The sequence below is a fragment of the Schistocerca cancellata genome, chromosome 8 (assembly GCF_023864275.1).
Source record: "Schistocerca cancellata isolate TAMUIC-IGC-003103 chromosome 8, iqSchCanc2.1, whole genome shotgun sequence".
NCBI classification, from domain to species: domain Eukaryota; kingdom Metazoa; phylum Arthropoda; class Insecta; order Orthoptera; family Acrididae; genus Schistocerca; species Schistocerca cancellata.
In genome coordinates, this window is record NC_064633.1 from 426639029 (window position 1) to 426654149 (window position 15121).

The 15121-nt window shown below is 43.1% G+C and overlaps 1 protein-coding gene across 1 annotated transcript in view; it reads left to right on the plus strand.

The window, feature by feature from the left end:
* LOC126094621 (uncharacterized) overlaps window positions 1-4087 on the plus strand; it is a 122045-nt gene extending 117958 nt beyond the window's left edge. The window contains exon 3 of the mRNA XM_049909102.1: window positions 3251-4087. Within this exon, the coding sequence (XP_049765059.1) occupies window positions 3251-3393 (143 nt within the window). The 3' untranslated portion in view covers window positions 3394-4087. The remainder of the gene's footprint in view (window positions 1-3250) is intronic.
* The last annotated feature ends 11034 nt before the right edge of the window (window positions 4088-15121 follow it).

Consider the following 15121-nt stretch of genomic DNA (forward strand, 5'->3'; position numbering starts at 1 on the left):
TCTTTAACTTTATAGGTACAATAGTGTGTGGCGTCACCCAAACTGCATTGGAAGAAATTCGCCGCATGGACTTCAACAGTCGCGACCTACTCATATTTCATTGATGACAGACGCAGAGATGTTGGTCTGGCATTAGCCCTGCGCCGTCGCCACTGGATCTTGGAGTAGTGGCAGCGTGTAGCATTGCCCGACTAACTCCAGTTTCACTTACGTTGGGGTGATGGGAGCCTAATAATGAGTTACGTGTACTGTCCGTCGGATAGACGACGAGATGACTGTAGGGGATCAGGGGCATATTAGAGCCAGAACTGTAAGGATACAAATGCACTGCAAGGATTTCAACAGATGGCGACCAACATCGCAGCCAGTGTGTTCCCACACGCCTTGCACGCTCAGTGTGAATTACATTGTCTGACAGAAAAAGTAAAAAGGTGACACACGCAAAAGGTGAAGAGAAAAGGAAATGGAAATCCACGGGTTGAAAAGTGAGACTATTGCAGTGAACACAAAATCGAGTTACATTCGTAAAGAACCACCGAGAGCATATATGGGGTTCTTGCTGGCCACGGGGTCCTCTACATCACGCGAACAGTTCTTGGGGACACAGGACACAGGTGGATGACCATTATCCTGTTGTTGAAAAGTGGCATCACTATACCGTGACGTGAGAGGCAGCAAAATAGGACGCAGGGTACCGTGATGTACCATTGGGTTGCCAGAGTCCCCCCTATCACTACCATTTTTGACGTGGTGTTATATCCGATTCCCAGGACTAACACGGCTATGCCTCTCCAGAACGGACATCTGCCAAGCTCGCTGCCACATTCGCCGACATTGGTCATTCGGGGTAGTGCAGAACCGCGATTGATTGCTGAGCACATTAGGACGCCATTCATCACCAGGTCTCGCTTCCCAGTCAAGATACCACTCGAAATGCTGCCATTTGTGTTGTGGTGTTAACGGCAGCCTACAGATGGGCCTTTAATCCCTTAGTCCGACCGCAGCTAGTTTCCGACCGACGGTGTAAGATGGCGCAGAGTGTAACTGGGAGTCCATTACTCGTTCTCGGGTAGGATGGAGTTGTGATTTGTTTGGTGCTATGTTTCCTTGCAGTGGTTAGATGTCGTTGACCAGAAGCTTGACGGCGAACATGTCCGCCATCACGTCCACACGCATTCACATCTGAATGATCCATAAATCTGTATATTGCACGATTCGACATGCCAGCCGAATGGAGGGCCACAACTGTCAGATGCTGATAACGCTGTCTCACACGTGTGCACGGCTCCTCCATGTCATTCTCAGTAATCACTCAACATCTGAAACTGTTCATGCCACTTATTTACCCTACCGCGAATGATAACAAAGCTAAACACGAACAACATTAATCCAGTCTGGTGGCCGCTATACTGTCACAGAGATTTCAGCTCTAATCTACATATAATTCTATGGCGTGTACATTCAGGGTGGTTCACGAAATGTGTTACCATTTTGTTTTTGAATATAAACTTTATTGTCAATACAATCCGAAAGGAACATATACTACAATGAAGAGCCGTCCATGGAGATTTGTTCTAACTCAGCACATGCTCAATATGTCCACCATTTCGTTTCCTAACTTCCTTCAAACGAACACTGAAGTTAGTGATTTCCCTACGGCGCATGTCTTCCGTAATTTCACTGCAAGCTTGGAGAATAAGTCTTCTGAGGTCCATTAAATCACATGGACGTTTCGGGAAAATTTTTTCCTTTAGGTACCACCAAAGAAAAAAGTCACATGGATTGAGGTCTGGGATATTGGGGGGCCAATTTTGTCCGTCGTTGAAGCGACCTGGAAACCTGAGTGAAATGATCCGCATGTTGAAATGCTCGTGTGAAAACTCCAACACAGTGTTTGTAGTATGCGGCCTTGCTCCATCTTGCATCAACCACTGCGTGTTGAAGGGCAAGGCAGTAGCAAGAAGCTGTGGAATGAAGCTATTGCGAAGCATGCTCAAATAACGCTCGCTGTTCACAGTTCATTGAAAGAAAAAGGGTCCAATAAGTCCGTGACTGGAAATTGCTGCCCACGCTGTAATCCTCGGAGCATAATGTTGTCGTTCATGAAGCACTTATAGGTTTTAAGGGGCCCAAAAGCGTACATTTTGTTTGTTAACCACACCGTCTAAATGAAAATGCGCCTAGTTTGAAAACCAAACTCTGTTGAGAGTTTCTTCCCTATCCTACGCCCACTGAGCAAACAGTAGTCTCTGCCGCTTGTGTTCTTCAGTGAGCTTCCGTGCACAGGTCATCTTGTACGGGTACATATGGAGGTCACTTTTAAGAATGCGTTGAACGGAGCGTCTGGATATTGCCAGTTGCACTGCTCCCTTTCTACACGATTTCCAGGGACTTCTCTGTACAGCAACTCGTACCGCTTCAGTATTCTCCGGCGAACACACAGGCTTAGGCCGAGGTCGCTTCGCTTCCAATACTGTTCCTTCCTGTACAAATTTATCGTACAAGCTGTGGATGGTCTTCTTGCAAGAGACCCATCGTGTGTTAAACTGTTGTCGAAAGCCGGCCGGTGTGGGCGTGCGGTTCTAAGCGCTTCAGTCTGGAACCGCGAGACCACTACGGTCGCAGGTTCCAATCCTGCCTCGGGTATGGATGTGTGTGATGTCCTTATGTTAGTTAAGTTTAAGCAGTACTAAGTTCTAGGGGACTGATGGCCTCAGATGTTAAGCTTCATAGTGCTCAGAGCCATTTGAACCATTTTTTGTTGTCGAAAACGCCTCTGAGTCACAACAAGGCTTTTCGTTTCATGAAAAAGTAACACAATTGCCGATCGTTGCTGTGTCGTCAGTCTTCCATTGTCAGCCATTGCTGCTTACTAGTCTCCTAGTGGCAGTATCGTGAATTGCACGTAATTTCGTAACTCATTTGTTTTTCCAAGCTCTGCTGGTACTGCTGTAGAGATATCCCAGCGGCATATTTAATATGCGTTGTAAATTGTGAAAGAAACACTTTGTAAAACATTTCGTGCGCCACCCTGTATATGACGTTACATTGGGATCCTACCGTGCAATCTGGCTGTGCCACATTTTTAAAAGGTAGCTTGTTATATGTGTTGTCCAAATAAAGGAGCTCTTTAGCAAATACTTAAACCCACTCATCATCACCTCTCACGGCTGCACATGGAGTGCTTTTACACTAGGTTCCACGTCGTATTGTTTTGCGGTGTGTGACGGTGCCTTTCGTCTCGTTGCAGCCCTGGCGCCGCTGGTTCTTCGCGGGGCCTGCCCGACGTGCACACCAGAGGAGACGCGTCAGATCCAGCGCACCCTGTCGCACATCCAGAGGAACTACCCCAAGGAGTGGAGCAAGCTGGTCAAGCAGTACGCCGGCTTCTAATGACGGACGCCGCTGCCGCCGCCGCCGCCGCCACTCGTTCGTTTACTTAAGCTCCGCCCCGGAGCCGCGGAAAGCCGAATTAACGATGCACTGTTCAAGAATACCTCGTGCGGGTTCTCTGAAGACCGTCGCCACCTGTGTTGCACCTCAACTCTTTCTGTAAACGGAAGGAGGAATATCTTCCGTACAGCCACTGGACCCACTATGTGCATTATAATTTTACTTGTTTGGGAGGATAAACTGAACGCTAATTTGTCCAGTGGTACGATAGTGTTATTCAAATGTACTACCGTCTCAAAACTTGTAGTACTTTCATTTACAATGGCTCAGTTTTTTAACACGCTATCTTTCACAATATTTGAAGCAAGGGAAAAAAAAATCAACAAAGGAGTTCCTTCAGCATATGACGTGTGATTTAACAATATCTTTCAACAACACAGGTGTCACATATGTGCAATCCAGCCTTTAAGGCGTAATATCTCCAGAAACCGGTGACTTTTCTTGTTAGATGTAGCACTTATTATCCAAATCTTAAGTATAGTACGATAGTAATTTAACTGCTAGGTTAGCCATTGAATTTTCTTCAGAAAACTAAGATTAACATCACTCATTTTGTGTGGCAGATACCTCTGCCTTCGCCAATGTGTTTTTGTAAGGATTTTTATTGGACAACAATAAAGTAATTAAAATATTATCTCTGTTGTTGCGTTGGAGTGTACTGTAAACAGAGCCACAGAGTTTTTTCGTTTTTATGACGACGTAACTCACCATTACGCTGTCGCTGCTGCAGAACACGCTGTTGCATTAAAATTAAACTTTTACGATGCTCCTCCTGCTCTTATTAATTTTGCGCAAGGTATTACGATCCATAAAGTGTGCTACCCACTAAAAAAGTTGCATCACGCTTTGTTAATAACGGGCGTAACGACACCGGCAGCACTAAAAGTTACAGGCTGAGTACACTCAACGAGACGTCGTTGCCTGGAGCAGAGGGGCAATGTATGTGGAGGTATTACTGGTGCTGACGCCCCTTCATCGATAATTGTACTAAACCACGCCAGAGTTTACTACACTGTGGCTGCTCCATTGGGATTCGTAAGACTCGTCAGGAGGGATGTCGGTCCAAGGGACTAGTTAAACTGAGTGGCCAAAAATCACTGCAAAGGCTATACTATTTGAACAAATATACAGTGTTGCAGCTATTGCAGCTAGTGTTGCGTGGGGCGCGAGTTTTAAGACACGATATCTGAGCAATACTGCTGATGTGTACTTGTGTACTGAAGATGGTATCACGTCAGAAAGCGAGGTAACACACAAAGAACATGGGATGATAATCGGCGTAAGACGCATTTCGGAGACCAACACTGTCTACAATAGATCTTCAGTGTTGTGCTGACAATGTTTCCACGTGTGTAACACGCCGTGCAGGATAACCACAATTGTTGGGCGGACAGACGTTAAGTCGCCTCCAGAGCTACGATCTGCTGTAAGTCCATTTTTTTGTTTTTTAAAGAAACACATATGTCTTATGATTGCTTTGGAGCGACTCGACATGAATTCCTCTCCTGTGCCAAACTCTTCATCTCAGAGTAGCAACTGCGCCCAGCGTTCTCCATTAATTTCTGCGTGTATTCCAATCTCTGTCTCCCCCTGCAAGTTTTACATTCTACAGCTCCCTCCTCTAGTACCATGTAGGTTATTCCCTGATGCCTTAACACATGTCCTATCATCCTCTCTTTTCATCTTTTCACTATTTCCATATGTTCTTTTTTCGCCGATTCTACAGAGGACCTTCTCATTCTTTATCTTATCAGCCCACCTGATTTTCAACATTCTTCTGCAGCACTCTTCGATTTTTTTCTGTTCTGGTTTTGCCACCGTTCATGAGGCACTACCGTAGAATGTTGTTTCGTAAGCGTACATTCCCAGCCGGCTGTAGTGGCCGAGCGGTTCTAGGCGCTGCAGTCTGGAACCGCGCGACCGCTACGGTCGCAGGTTCGAATCCTGCCTCGGGCATGGATGTGTGTGTTGTCCTTAGGTTAGTTAGGTTTAAGTTGTTCTAAGGTCTAGGGGACTGATGACCACAGCAGTTAAGTCTCATAGTGCTCAGAGCCGTACATTCCCCGGAAATTTCTTCCTCGTGTTTAGAAGTTTGTTTACTACTAGTAGACGTCTTTTAGCTGTGAAGCCATTCTGTGCCTCTGCTGGTCTGCATTTCCATGTCCTCCTTAATTCAGACTTTATACCGCTATTTCTTTTCCAAGTTGTCAGAATAACTTCGTCTACTTCGTCGTCACCAATTCTGATAAGTTTATCGCTTTTCTTATGTCTGCAACACGTCAATCCACATTCTATATTCATTAGTCTGCTCATTCCTTTCAACAGCTCCTGTAGTTCGTCTTCACTTTCACTGGGGATTTCAAGGTCAGCAACGAATCCTTCACCCTGAATTTTAACGCTATTCTTGAACCTTTCTTTTATTACATTCATTACTCCTTCGATGCGTAGACTTAGTAGGGGCGAAGCCTGCATCCCTGTCTCACACTGTTTTTAATCCGAGAAATTCGTTCTTTGTCTTCCTATCTTACTGTTTCCTATCGATTCTTGTACACGTCTTTCCCTATAGTTTACTACTATTTTTCTCAGAATTTTTGACATTCAGTACAATTTTACACTATCGAAAGCTTTTTCTGGCTCACAAATCCTGTGATCGTGTCTTGATTTTTCTTAAATTTTGCTTCCATTATCAAGCGCAGTTCAGAACTACCTCCCTTATACCTTTACCTTTGCTAAAGTCAAACTGATCGTCATCTAAAACATCCTGAATTTTCTTTTCCTTCCTTCTGTGTATTATTCTTGTCAGCAGCTTGGATGTATGAGCTGATAAGCTAACTGTAAGATAGTTTTTGCACTTATCTGACGTTGCTATCTTCGGAATTAGGCGGATGATATTTTTCCGAAAGGCTGATGGTTTGTCGCCAGTCTCATAGATCCCGTACGTCAACTCATTTTGTTATCACTTCCGCCAACGATTTTAGGAATTTCGATGGAATTCACGTCATCAGACAAATACACTCTCTCATAGGGTCTTCGACGTATTGTTTCCACCTATCATCTCTGTCCTCTGCGTTTGACAGTATAATCCCCATTGCACACGTAATGTTTCCGTCTTTGCTTTTAATTTGTTGTTTTGAATTTTGTGCGCGCTGAATCAGTACTCCTGACGATAATTTCTTTTTCAATTTCTTTACACTTTTCCTGCAGCCATTCCTCTCTGGCGGTCCTGCACCTCCTATGCATTTCATTCCCGAGTGTTGTATATTGCTGTAAGAGTCTTTCCCTGAACATTTCTGTACTTCCAGCTTTCGTCGATCAGTTGAAGTATTTCTTCTGTTACCCAAGGTTTACTCGCGCTTCCTTTGTTTGTATGCCTGCCTGTTCAACATCTGTGATTGCCTTGTTTAGAAATATCCACTCCTCTTCAACTGAACCTCTTACGGTGGTATTCATTGCAGCAGTATCCACGTTCTCAGCAAACTAGAAACGCATCTCATCATTCCTCAGTACTTTGGTATCCCTTCTTCCACACAGATTTTTTCGGATGACACTACAGTCTGTCATTCGTTATTACTAAATTATGTTCTGATTCCATATCTGCTACTGGGTACGCCTTACAATCCAATCTGTGATTTCGGAATCTCTGTCTTTACACAATGAATATCCCGTTCAATACCTTCTTATACTTTCTCTGTCTATCCATCTTCTGGCTGAGACTTTGGCATATAATATACACAAACAGTCCTTGTGAGTGTTGGTTTGCTGTCGAATCTGATGACAAAAACCCTATCACTGAACTGTTCACAGTAGTTCAGCCTCTGCCCTTCTTTCCTACTTTCTTGCTCCAGTTAAACCATTGCAGCTGCTGTTGATATTACCATATATTAGTCTGACCATACCCGGCAGGGTAGCCGAGATCGTTAAGGCGCTGCTTCCTGGACTCGGGTAAGCTAACAACGAGGGCTGGTGTGACAGCCAGCCTGGATGTGATTTTTAGGCGGTTTCCCACATCTAAGTGAATACCTTCCGCCTCAGTTACACGGCTCGCGGACATCTGAACACATTCACACTATTCCATGGATTACACTAGACGCAGACAGTTGGGGTACATTCATTTTTTCCTGGGGAGTCCGGAGTGGTGATAGGAAGGGAATCTGGCCACCCCTTAAAATTAACTTGCCACATCCGATTAACCAGCGCATCCCACCACTTGGGATTAATGCTTGGAAAGAGAGATAGAGTCTGACCATAAATTCTTATTTCCATTTAACTTCACCCAACCAATTTATATCTAGATTGAGCCTTTGCATTTCCATTTTCAGATTTTCTGCTTTCTCTACTATGTTTAAACTTTCAAAATTCCACACTCCAACTCATAAAATGTTATCCCTTTCCACCTTGGTAGTCCTCACCAGGTGTTCCGAATGGGAGACTAATTCGGATTCTTTTACCAGTGGAGAGATCATCATGACAATTTTTCATTTACAGGCCGCATGTCCTGTGGATACACATTATGCGTCTTTCATGCAGTGGTTTACATAGCCCTCTGCACCCTCACGCCTTTTTTTCGGCGGTTTCCACTCCGAAGTCCAATAGAGCGCTCTGAACCTCTGTCCTCTTCTCTGGCCTCTTTGAAAAGGCCGTTGGCAGAGGGATAGCGTCAGGTAGACAGTTACCGGTGTGAATGCTTGGGTCAGCACGGCCTTAAAGAGACAAATGCAACACATAGTCTTCAGCAGTCGATGATCGACTAATATAGTGCGTTCCCACAACTTCTGACTCTTAATGTGCTACTCCTTGATATACTAACATAACTAACGCAGGGTCACTTATGTGTGTCAGATAAAATAAGAAGTTTCTGTGATGGATGACAGGGAAAACGTGTCTCCAAATGAGCGATTGGTGTCGATGATAGGAGCAGTTCCTGATAATAGTTTATTACGATACGTAGAACAGTTTCTCAGACGCACGGTATAACATTGGCCCATGTGACGGATACCGTTAGTGGCATGTATTTATTAAAAGCTGCGTACTTTGGAAAACATATTCAAACTGTATTCATCCCAGTGCCTATTATATGCCAACCATTCATAAGACATTATGATCTCATTTTCTCCCAGAAATGTCGGTTCCTCATCTTCTATATGCCTTTCATCAGAAAAATCTCGTTATAGTTACAGGCATCAAGTTTTGATGATCTTGTAGAGACAAACTACTATATTATTTCTGGATTATTGATGGGTAATGAGCTGTGTCATCGCAACCTGCATGCTCTGCTCGGTGTAACAAAGTAAACAATGAGAAGTCGGGAGGGCAGACTTATGCAAATTATCTAAAGAGTTGATTTGGTCACCACTAATAGCTGATACACAAAATTATGGCGATATCGGTATTCTCAGTACTGGAATTACAAATACCATCGGACATAGTGGTGAAGAAAATACTTTTAACAAATCTGTTGACGTACAGCACAACGAGTACGCCCAGGACAGGTTCTCAGTATTAAAATTTTTGTTGCTTTTAAAAAGAAATATGTGACTCAACCTTTGTCAACCCATTACACAAGAGAACCCAATCAAGATATAAGAGCTCTGCTTCTAGTCACAGTATTGCAGGCAATAGTACTCTCTGCTTTACACAGTCGTTTCAGTACATCTGAGTGCTAGTTCCGCCACTTACAGTGTACATTTACGGTGGAGGAAGCCGTTTATCGAGATCCTACTATCTAGTGTACTAGGATGGTCACTATATCGGTTACACAACTTTCTGATAGCAAACATAGTATTAAATTTACAAAGAGATAACCACATCTGTTGTCTCCATAATTTAGTTTAAAATCAGTGGCTTACCAAATTTGTTATTGTGTGAAATTAGAAGTGTATGGTCAATACCCACTGGTGATATACAACAGTGTAAAATGGCTCTTGAATAGATACTTCACCTGCTTTTACAGATTTAAACATACTTTCGACTCCTTTTACGTCTTTACCTGTGCCAAATCAGTAGATATCGAGCAGTCAGCAATGGACAAGTCCTTAATATCTTCGTTTCATCGGTGTTGATGGTAACACTCACCCACAGTTACTTACTTCGAAGTGTCTCATGCTAGAGGGCATAGGGCATGAAGACGCTATACGTGTTGTACATAACACATATGTGTAACATGACGTTAAAGAAAGCACTTACTGAAGCTGAAATTCCAACATCATGTAAATTCTAAAAAAAAAAAAAAAAAAAAAAAAAAAAATAATAATAATTAAAAAAAAAATTCTTTCTCATCTGTCTCATGAAGCATATTTGCGTCTTCTTCAGGTCCTACAGTTAATCACATAAGTAGTTCCAACCACTGGCTCTTGCATCATAAGATCCATACGATAACCAGGTGCCGTGGGCCACTATTCATCAGGAGCGTATATTACAAATGTGTAGTCACCAAAATGGTCACCGCTGGTGTAGTCACGGTGACAGTGGTGATTACATGTTCAGGATGTATACTTCTGATGAACAGCGAACCGCGGTACCTAGTTATCGTATGGGCACTATGATACATGAGCCAGTGACTGGACGTACTTATTTGCTTAACAGTAGGACCTGAAAATGAAGCAACTTCATCGTTGCAACTAGTCATCTGAATAACGAATACTTTAAAAACACGGCTGTGATGTTCCATTTCCTTATATTGTCAGCCGCTGTCCTGCGTCCACAGGAAGGATTGACTTTCACGAGTTGAATAATGATGCTAGTCCATCTTTAATACAGATAAAACAGAGACTTGTAATTAAAACACTGTATGCGTATTGCATTAATATTAATACACAATTTTTTCGCATTTTACATATCAAATGCCGTCTGTTAAAACGAAGATTTAATGTGATAGTTCGTTGCAATGGGAAACTGCGAAGGTCCGTATTGTACGCTGATTTGGCTGAAACCAGAGCTAACAGTAACATAAAAGCTTGGTGTTGACTATTTTGTTGATAGAATAATATTTTCCGTTCGCTTAGCTCGATGCCACTTTCCCTGACTTTCTACATTGTGCTGTCAGATTCTACATACAGTCTTCCAATTTTGAGTTTTCTTTGAGATAACTTGAGTGCAGACAGCAAGCTCTACAGTCCCCTTTCCTCCCAGACCCCCTGAGAATAGTAGCAACAGCCAGCAGACCAGCGATGTTGTGCTTCGTACTGAGTTCGCAATGGGCAGAGAGTTTACTATCTTAGGTCGTAGATTGCGCCTGCAACGAACCAGGATTTGCGTCAATATTCATACTAGCGTGAACAGCTGGAACACAATACTGCCAAATGAAACAGCTAAAAGTGTCCACAGTGCTTTTCCACATAATAATTTCAATCGCTGATGTTGGCAGTGGTCAGCCACAAAACAGAGGAGTCAGAAACTATGCTTACTACCGTTTCAAAACCAGACAGTCGAGTTGGAAGATGTTTATATTTTATCCACTAATACAACATCCTCCATATTCTGCTTTTCATTTCGTTTTCCCTCCTACTATCTTATCTGCCGCGGCCCGAATTCACGCATTCTTAGCGACGTGCGACGCACAAGGCAAATTACACAACATTTTTACTCAAACATTTACAAGAAAATGTTTGTTGGCATACCTAGATAATTTTACTGTACTGCAGCAATATTAGAACCAGCCTCGCTTTGATCGACGAATCAAACATGTCATTGCTCCTAAACCAATGATTAATGCCGTGTAGCTATCTGACTGCAGTTAGCAATATTCTCAGATCTGGTCACTGGATTGAAAAATGGACATCTATAGCAGTTAATACACCACCTTTAGATGGATCCCAACAATATCAACAAAAGAGGATAACACTTCACAATCAAAAGGTAACGAGATACGAAAAGAACCCTACACTTCGGGTTACCACGGAAACAAATGTAACTTGTTGGCTTCACTTAGAACTAGCTAAATGGGACTCTTTCAATGATCATCTCTTCCAGCTAACTGAACTCTCCATGGTTTGGTACAAAATCCATTCTGACAGATCACTTGTGCATACATTAATCCGCAAAATACGCCTATTAAATCAGCAGTATCTAACTGGAACTCCAGGTGGTCACATGGGGGTGCATTTTTGAATTCTTGTAGGACTTCCGGACTGAAAAAACAACTTTGTCGGTCACGAAAGAAGATTAACTACCGACTTCCGAAATGTCAAACATTTTAAAACACCACCTCCGGCCCAGTTGTTGTTGTTGTGGTCTTCAGTCCTGAGACTGGTTTGATGCAGCTCTCCATGCTACTCTATCCTGTGCAAGCTTCTTCATCTCCCAGTATCTACTGCAACCTACATCCTTCTGAATCTGCTTAGTGTATTCATCTCTTGGTCTCCCTCTACGATTTGTACCCTCCACACTGCCCTCCAATGCTAAATTTGTGATCCCTTGATGCCTCAAAACATGTCCTACCAACCGATCCCTTCTTCTAGTCAAGTTGTGCCACAAACTTCTCTTCTCCCCAGTCCTATTCAATACCTCCTCATTAGTTACGTGATCTACCCACCTTATCTTCAGCATTCTTCTGTAGCACCACATTTCGAAAGCTTCTATTCTCTTCTTGTCCAAACTAGTTATCGTCCATGTTTCACTTCCATACATGGCTACACTCCATACAAATACTTTCAGAAACGACTTCCTGACACTTAAATCTATACTCGATGTTAACAAATTCCTCTTCTTGAGAAACGCTTTCCTTGCCATTGCCAGTCTACATTTTATATCCTCTCTACTTCGACCATCATCGGTTATTTTACTCCCTAAATAGCAAAACTCCTTTACTACTTTAAGTGTCTCATTTCCTAATCTAATTCCCTCAGCATCACCCGACTTAATTTGACTACATTCCATTATCCTCGTTTTGCTTTTGTTGATGTTCATCTTATATCCTCTTTTCAAGACACTGTCCATTCCGTTCAACTGCTCTTCCAAGTCCTTTGCTGTCTCTGACAGAATTACAATGTCATCGGCGAACCTCAAAGTTTTTACTTCTTCTCCATGAATTTTAATACCTACTCCGAATTTTTCTTTTGTTTCCTTTACTGCTTGCTCAATATACAGATTGAATAACATCGGGGAGAGGCTACAACCCTGTCTTACTCCTTTCCCAACCACTGCTTCCCTTTCATGCCCCTCGACTCTTATAACTGCCATCTGGTTTCTGTAGAAACTGTAAATAGCCTTTCGCTCCCTGTATTTTACCCCTGCCACCTTCAGAATTTGAAAGAGAGTATTCCAGTTAACATTGTCAAAAGCTTTCTCTAAGTCTACAAATGCTAGAAACGTAGGTTTGCCTTTTCTTAATCTTTCTTCTAAGATAAGTCGTAAGGTCAGTATTGCCTCACGTGTTCCAACATTTCTACGGAATCTGAACTGATCTTCCCCGAGGTCGGCTTCTACCAGTTTTTCCATTCGTCTGTAAAGAATTCGCGTTAGTATTTTGCAGCTGTGACTTATTAAACTGATAGTTCGGTAATTTTCACATCTGTCAACACCTGCTTTCTTTGGGGTTGGAATTATTATATTCTTCTTGAAGTCTGAGGGTATTTCGCCTGTCTCATACATCTTGCTCACAAGATGGTAGAGTTTTGTCATGACTGGCTCTCCCGAGGCCATCAGTAGTTCAAATGGAATGTTGTCTACTCCCAGGGCCTTGTTTCGACTCAGGTCTTTCAGTGCTCTGTCAAACTCTTCACGCAGTATCTTATTTCCCATTTCGTCTTCATCTACATCCTCTTCCATTTCCATAATCTTGTCCGGCCCAGAGGACACACGAAATGTCTCCGACATCAGTATGGATTGCGAGCACACGTCACTACTTGACATGCTCCAGACCGCTCAACGAAGCTATTTTACATTCAGGCCTCTTAACCGAGCGGAATGCTCCAGCCACGCAATACTTAGATTACTGAGTTATTTCCAGACTGGACAAAATCCCCTTAAACTGGATGCCATAAACTAAGTCTGGCGTCACAGACGGCCAGCGCAAGGTCAGGAATGATGTTTGATACGCTCTTCCTTGATTTTCTACTGCCACTTATTTTTTGGACGATGTTGGGTATTACATGCCCTACTTTATCCCCATCAGTTGCAGGGCTTTGATCATACATTATATAACCGAAGGGTTTCTGTGAGTTGGCGAATGCCATGAAATTAGTCTGGTTTTCCAGCAACTTTCATCCAATACTAAGCTCAAGAAAGAACAATTTTATGAGACCTAGTGTCATCTCAATGGGAAGGCAATAAGGAGTTAAACAACTGCCGGTAAAATTCTTTCCATACTACAAAGTAACTCTCGTGAGGTCAAGACACTTTTAGGGGATGTTTGGTACGGTGAGCTATATTGATGAACTTCAGGTGTTATGAAATGGTCGGGCGACATGAAATCCCGTTGTTTCTAATACGTCGAGTGGTGCTCCCAGCCAGGAGGCGCCCGATCTACTTCAAAATGTTGACTTCATGCTATGTAGCGGGTTCAGTTCGCCTCCAAACGTGGTGTGACTTACTGCACAGAAAAACCGTTTCCGTAGTTTCACAGAATTTTTTGAGGTAAGTTTTTAAAAATATGAAATAATTATTGAAAATCAACACCAACGATTAAAACTACGCAATTTATTAAATAGAAAAGTAGTATGTAGACATCTATTGTTCGATTTTTGTCTATGGATATTGTTGATTCTGTTATGCTGTTAAGTCCAAGATGTGCTGGGCAGTATAGAATGCTCGTTACTCCATAAAAACCACCTTTACTGTGCAGGTGCTGAAAATGAAGATTAGATTTGCGACAAATGCTGACAGATAAATGTAAAACGAGTCACCTCTACCACGTACACTGTTGTGACAAAAGTGTGGGATAGAGATACGCGGATATGCAAGTGGGCGGTAGCATCGCGTACACAAGGTGTAAGAGGGCAGTGCATTGGTGAAGCTGTCATTTGTACTCAGGTGATTCATACGAAAAGCTTTCCAACGTGATCATGGACGCGCGACGGGAAGTAACAGACTTTGAACGCGGAAAGGTAGTTGGAAAGCCGGCCGTTGTGGACGAGCGGTTCTAGGCGCTGTAGTCCGGGACCGCGCTGCTGCTACGGTCGCAGGTTCGAATCCTGCCTCGGGCATGGATGTGTGTGTTGTACTTCGGTTAGTTAGGTTTGAGTAGTTCTAAGTTCTAGGGGACTGATGACCTCAGATGTTGGGTCCCATAGTGCTCAGAGACATTTGAACCATTTTTGAACCATTCCACTTCGCAAATCGTTGGGGAATTGAACATTCCGAGATCCATTGTGTCAAGAGCATACTGAGAATACCAAATTTTAAAGATTATCTCTCATCACGGGCAACGCAGTGACCGATGACGTTGATTTAACGACCGAGAGCAGTTCCGTTTACGTAGAGTTATCAGTGCTAACACACAAGCAGTGTTGAGTGATATGACAGCGAAAACCATCGTGGCACGTACAACGAGCGCATCCTTTAGGATAGTGCAGCGAAATTTGGGGATAATGGGCAATGGCAGCAGACGACCGACGAGAGTGCCTTTGCTGACGACAAGACATCGTCTGCAGCGCCTCTCTTTGGCTCGTGACCGTATCGGGTGGACTCGACCGGAAAACTGGTCAGATGAGTCCCGATGTCAGTTAGTAAG